Genomic DNA, 6,665 nt, shown 5'->3' on the forward strand with positions numbered 1-6,665 from the left:
TAAACCTTAATTTTATCTAATAATGCAACACATATAAATATTATACTTTTTAATTTTTTAAAACCTGAATATAATCTAATAATGCAACAAATATAAATATATTTAAAAAAATCTTTTAAACCTTAATTTATCTTAAAATGCAACAACTATAAATATTAGACTTTTTAAATCATTTAAACCTTAATATAATCTAATAATGCAACAAATACAAATCTTATATTTTTAAATCTTTATCTAATATTGCAACAAATGTAAATATTTTTTTTAAATCTTATAAACCTTAATATTATCTAATAAAGCAACACATATATTATAATTTTTTAAATCTTTTTAAACCTTAATATTATCTAATAATGCAACAAATATATATATTTTTAAATCTTTAAAACCTTAATACAATCTAATAATGCAAAAAATATAAATATTATATATTTTTAAATATTTTAAACCTTAATATTATCTAATAATGCAACAAATAAAAATATTATATATTTTTTAAATTGACGGCTACCTCCGTTGACAAAATCAGCAAACCTTCCGCTAATCATGGTGGAATTTGTGAAAACCTTGAAGCGTTATCATGTAGCACTAATGCTGAACGTTTCAATTAGGAACCTAAAGCAGTGACGTACTGATGGTTGTATCTTTCCGCACTGGTGCTGTCCTCGAGCTGGTACATTCCGAATAATCCTCAATCCTCTGATGAAAAAAACTTTCTAACGATGACCTCGGATCTTATGCTGTGTTACATTTGTTGAGAACCATATAGTATCAAGTCAGAAAAGTAGTTCTTCTGCGCTAGCTCAAACAATAACAATGTCGCTATATAGCTTGGTTAATATGCAGGTAAATAAAGAATTGTTGGTGGTTTTTTCGATGTTTTTAGAGTGCTTTATAGAACGAATTTCCTGCTTCGTTAGCCGCCTGGTATTAGCAGCTTTTTACCATTTAGAACGCACATAAGTGGACATATGACATGTGTGTTCCTGTCTCACAAAAAAACTGTGGATGAAAGGCAAAATATGAAAAAAATGCACTTTTCCTTTAACTTGAGCATGTTTTAGGTGTCTTAATGCTCACGACAACAGCTTTAACCGGAGTATGAACTCACTTGACATGATTTCTTATGTGTGTTGGGATATTTCTTTAAAATGTGACAAAAACGATGTACAAATCACCTCAAAAAGGCTAACAACTTATTGTACTTTGAACAGCAAGGGAAGTTCTTGTTGTGATTGTGGATGGTCGCAAGGCAGTGTCTCGTTAGCTGGTTTGTTTTGCGTGCCAGCTTACCTGCGACTGCCCAACGACCGTGCCCACCTGACCTGCAAACACAGATGGCTGCAATCCAAGAACCATGGATACCCTGTGTGGCTGTAACCATGGCGACGCCCATGGTGAAGGACATTTAGACACAAATAGTGGTTGAAACACAGGCACAAAAGGTGAGCTCGTCAGCTCATTAGCTGATTGGTCAAAAACATTTTAATAGATTTTTATTTATTCTTTAGGACAATTTCTAATCTTGTGAGAAGTTTGTCCCAATACTTTTGATTTACTTGGAGTTTTATGCATTTTGGGCGTCACTCACTAGTTAAGCTAAGTGTTTCTGAAGTTTGTGATGATGTATTTTACTCAGTTTCTAAAATAGTTTTAGATGTTAAATTAAAAAAATCTGGCAGCTAAATCGCCAGAATTTTACTGTAAAATCTGAGTTTTTTTTTTTTTTACACAGAATTATTGTAAATTGAAAAAAACATGTTTTTAGAATGTAAAATCTGTTGTTTTTACAGTGCATTACTGTAAATGGAAAAAAGGGTACTATTGTTATTTTTACAGTAAAATTCTGACTAAACTGCCAGTTTATGACCATGATATCTACAGTAATTTTTACAGTGCATTACTGTAAATGGAAAAAAACAGTACCATTGTTATTTTTACAGTAAAATTCTGGCGACTGAGCTGCCAGTCGTCATTTTCACAGCACATTACTGTCAATGGAAAAACAGTCACACTTGTTTTTGTCTAGAAAAGCGCAATATAAATCTAATCCATTATTATAATAATTATTATTTTACGGTAACATTTCGACCACTGAGCTGCCAGTTTATGACCATAATACCTAGTCATTTTTACAGTGTATTACTGTAAATGAAACAAGGGTACCACTGTTATTTTTACGGTAAAATTCTGACTAAACTGGCAGTTTATGACTATTATATCTACAGTCATTTGTACAGTGCATTATTGTAAATGGGAAAAAGAAAACAGTACCTTTGTTATTTTTACAATTCTGGCGACTGAGCTGCCAGTTATTATTACAGTGCATTACTGTAAATGGAAAAACAGTAACACTTGTTTTTACGGTAAAATTCTGACTAAACTGCCAGTTTATCACCATGATATATACAGTCATTTTTACAGCGCATTACTGTAAATGGAAAAAAGGGTACCGTTGTTATTTTTACTGTAAATTCTGACTTAACTGCCATTTTATTACCATATCTAGTCATTTTTTACAGTGTTACTGTAAATGAAAAAAAGGGTACCATTGTTATTTTTACGATAAAATTCTGACTAAACTGCCAGTTTATGACCATGATATCTACAGTCATTTTTACAGTGCATTACTGTAAATGGAAAAAAACAGTACCATTTTTATTTTTACAGTAAAATTCTGGCGACTGAGCTGCCAGTCATTTTTACAGCACATTACTGTCAATGGAAAAACAGTAACACTTGTTTTTACAGTAAAATTACGACTACTGAGCTGCCAGTTTATTACCATAATATCTAAAGTCATTTTTAAAATGTATTACTGTAAATGAAAAAACGGAACAATTGTTATTTTCACAGGAAAATTCCCACATCTGAGCAGCCAGTTTTTTACCGTAATATCAACAATCGTTTTTACAGTGCATAAGTAAGTGGAAAAACGGAACAGTTAATTTTACGAAAAAATTCTGGCAACTGACAACTGTTATTTTTACAGTAACCAGTAAAAAAATGTATTTACTTTTCAATCTTAACGAATGAGCTGCTATTTTTTTTTCACCATAAAGTCTACAGTTTTTTTTTCAGTGAGTTACTGTAAATGAAAAAGCAGTGGGCTAACACTTGTTTTCACGGTAAAACTCAAGCGACTGAGCTGGAGTTTTTACCATAAAATCTGCAGTCGTTTTTACAGTGCATTACTGTAAATGAAAAAACAGTACAACTGTTATTTTTACAGTACGACTCTAGCAGGTTTTTTTCCCCCCAAGTTAAATCTACTGTCATTTTTTCAGTACTGTAAATCGAAAAACAGTACAATTGTTATTTTTACAGTAAAAATCTGGCGTTTTTTCAAATTAAATCTACTGTCATAGTTTTTACAGTGCATTACTGTAAATAGAAAACAGTACAATAGTTAGTTTTACAGTAAACTTATGCCATTTTTTCATATTAAATAACATTTTTATAGTGCATTACTGTACTTATTTTTACTTTGCAATCTTGGTGAATGAGCTGCTAGTTGTTTTTTAATCATAAAATATACGGTTGTTTTTACAGGGCATTACTGTAAATGGAAAACCAGTAACAATTTTTTTTACTTTGGAATCTTAACGAATGAGCTGCTAGGTTTTTTTTCACCATAAAGTCTACGGTTGTTTTTACAGTGAGTTACTGTAAATGGAAACCAGTAAAAAAAATGTTTACTTTAGCATCGTAACGAATGAGCTGCTAGGTTTTTTTTTCACCATAAACTCTACGATTGTTTTTACAAAAAAGCAGTAGGCCAACACTTATTTTCACAGTAAAATTCCGTCGAGTGAGCTTCCAAATTTGTACCATAATATCTACACATGCACCCGGGGATAGGTTGATTGGCAACACTAAATGGTCCCTAGTGTGTGAATGTGAGTGTGAATGTTGTCTGTCTATCTGTGCTGGCCCTGTGATGAGGTGACGACTTGTCCAGGGTGTACCCCGCCTTCCGATAGGCTCCAGCACCCCCCTGCCACCCCGAAAGTGACAAGCGATAGAAAATGGATGGAATATCTACAGTCGTTTTTACAGTGCATTACTGTAAATGGAAAAAAACTGTACCACTGTTAATTTAATGATACAATTCTGGCGACTGAGCTGCCAGTTTATAACCGCAACATTACGGTTGTTATTTCAGTGCAGTACTGCAAATGGATAAACAGTACAACTGTTATTTTTCAGTCCGTAATACGGCAACAAAACAAAGGTTAGACATTATTCCGTCATATTATCTTGTTGTGTCCACTTTATACTTCCATGTTAGTGAGGGTTTCGAGTTATACGTAAAAAACACCACGTTACATATCATGTTGCGTCAAAGTAGAAATGCATTTTAATATAAAACATGGGCCTGTTTCACAGCAGAGGCCTGGCATGACTAAATTGGTGGACTTTTTGGTCTTGGTCATTATTTCCAGCATGAAATGCAGCCAATGGTCACAACCTAAACACACAATCTATGTGGCATCTACTGGCTTAAAAAACAAATGTTTGGAGTGGCGGTCCAACAGTTCAAGTCCTGTCAGTCCTCGTCGCCATGGCACAGGACGGATGCATTGACGGAGCAAGTGTCATCGAAAGTGTGACTACAAATCGATCATCATAGCTCCACTCGCTTTTTGACGATGATATCTCGCACCAGCGTCGCAGCTTCTTGGCGCACGCTCTCCATCGGCTCCTCGGCTCGCCAGAAGCGGACCACCTTGCCCTCGGGATTCACGAGAAACTTCCAAAAGTTCCATTTGGGAATTTTCTTCACGGAATCTGAAAAATATTCAAATATATCGCCATGAAGGAACCGTGGCACACAGGTTGGTGGTATTGAATATATATATATATATATATATATATATATATATATATATATATATATATATATATATATATATATATATATATATACCCCGTTTCCATATGAGTTGGGCAATTGTGTTAGATGTAAATATAAACGGAATACAATGATTTGCAAATAATTTTCAACCCATATTCAGTTGAATATGCTACAAAGACAACATATTTGATGTTCAAACTGATAAACATTTCTTTTTTGCAAATAATCATTAACTTTAGAATTTGATGCCAGCAACACGTGACAAAGAAGTTGCGAAAGGTGGCAATAAATACTGATAAAGTCGAGGAATGCTCATCAAACACTTATTTGGAACATCCCACAGGTGAACAGGCAAATTGGGAACAGGTGGGTGCCATGATTGGGTATAAAAACAGCTTCCCAAAAAATGCTCAGTCATTCACAAACAAGGATGGGGCGAGGGTCACCACTTTGTCAACAAATGTGTGAGCAAATTGTTGAACAGTTTAAGAAAAACCTTTCTCAACCAGCTATTGCAAGGAATTTAGGGATTTCACCATCTACGGTCCGTAATATCATCAAAGAGTTCAGAGAATCTGGAGAAATCACTGCACGTAAGCAGCTAAGCCCGTGACTTTCGATCCCTCAGGCTATACTGCATCAACGAGCGACATCAGTGTGTAAAGGATATCACCACATGGGCTCAGGAACACTTCAGAAACACACTGTCAGTAACTACAGTTGGTCGCTACATCTGTAAGTGCAAGGCGAAAACCGTTTATCAACAACACCCAGAAACGCCGTCGGCTTCGCTGGGCCTGAGCTCATCTAAGATGGACTGATACTAAGTGGAAAAGTGTTCTGTGGTCTGACGAGTCCACATTTCAAATTGTTTTTGGAAACTGTGGACGTCGTGTCCTCCAGACCAAAGAAGAAAAGAACCATACGGATTGTTATAGGCGCAAAGTTGAAAAGCCAGCATCTGTGATGGTATGGGGGTGTATTAGTGCCCAATACATGGGTAACTTATACATCTGTGAAGGCACCATTAATGCTGAAAAGTACATACAGGTTTTGGAGCAACATATGTTGCCATTCAAGCAACGTTACCATGGACGCCCCTGCTTATTTCAGCAAGACAATGCCAAGCCACGTGTTACATAATGATAAATGGGTTATACTTGTATAGCGCTTTTCTACCTTCAAGGTACTCAAAGCGCTTTGACAGTATTTCCACATTCACCCATTCACACACACATTGATGGAGGGAGCTGCCATGCAAGGCGCTAACCAGCACCCATCAGGAGCAAAGGTGAAGTGTCTTGCCCAAGGACACAACGGACGTGACTAGGATGGTAGAAGGTGGGGATTGAACCCCAGTAACCAGCAACCCTCCGATTGCTGGCACAGCCACTCTACCAACTTCGCCACGCCGTTCCCGTACATCAACGTGGCTTCATAGTAAAAGAGTGCGGGCACTATACTGGCCTGCCTGTAGTCCAGACCTGTCTCCCGTTGAAAATGTGTGGCGCATTATGAAGCCTAAAATACCACAACGGAGACCCCCGGACTGTTGAACAACTTAAGCTGTACATCAAGCAAGAGTGGGAAATAATTCCACCTGAGAAGCTTAAAAAATGTGTCTCCTCAGTTCCCAAACATTTACTGAGTGTTGTTAAAAGGAAAGGCCATGTAACACAGTGGTGAACATTCCCTTTCCCAACTACTTTGGCACGTGTTGCAATTCTAAGTTAATGATTATTTGCAAAAAAAAAATAAAGTTTATGAGTTTGAACATCAAATATCTAGTCTTTGTAGTGCATTCAAT

The 6,665-nt window shown here is 35.8% G+C and overlaps 2 protein-coding genes across 5 annotated transcripts in view; one reads left to right on the top strand and one right to left on the bottom strand.

Moving 5' to 3' along the window:
- LOC133652239 (granzyme A-like) overlaps window positions 1-6,665 on the top strand; it is a 79,016-nt gene that overhangs the window by 7,033 nt on the left and 65,318 nt on the right. The window lies entirely within an intron of this gene.
- gpx8 (glutathione peroxidase 8 (putative)) overlaps window positions 4,338-6,665 on the bottom strand; it is an 11,765-nt gene continuing 9,437 nt past the window's right edge. The window contains exon 3 of the mRNA XM_062050764.1: window positions 4,338-4,791. Within this exon, the coding sequence (XP_061906748.1) occupies window positions 4,628-4,791 (164 nt within the window). The 3' untranslated portion in view covers window positions 4,338-4,627. The remainder of the gene's footprint in view (window positions 4,792-6,665) is intronic.

Source organism: Entelurus aequoreus, linkage group LG06 (genome assembly GCF_033978785.1).
Source record: "Entelurus aequoreus isolate RoL-2023_Sb linkage group LG06, RoL_Eaeq_v1.1, whole genome shotgun sequence".
NCBI classification, from domain to species: Eukaryota; Metazoa; Chordata; class Actinopteri; order Syngnathiformes; family Syngnathidae; genus Entelurus; species Entelurus aequoreus.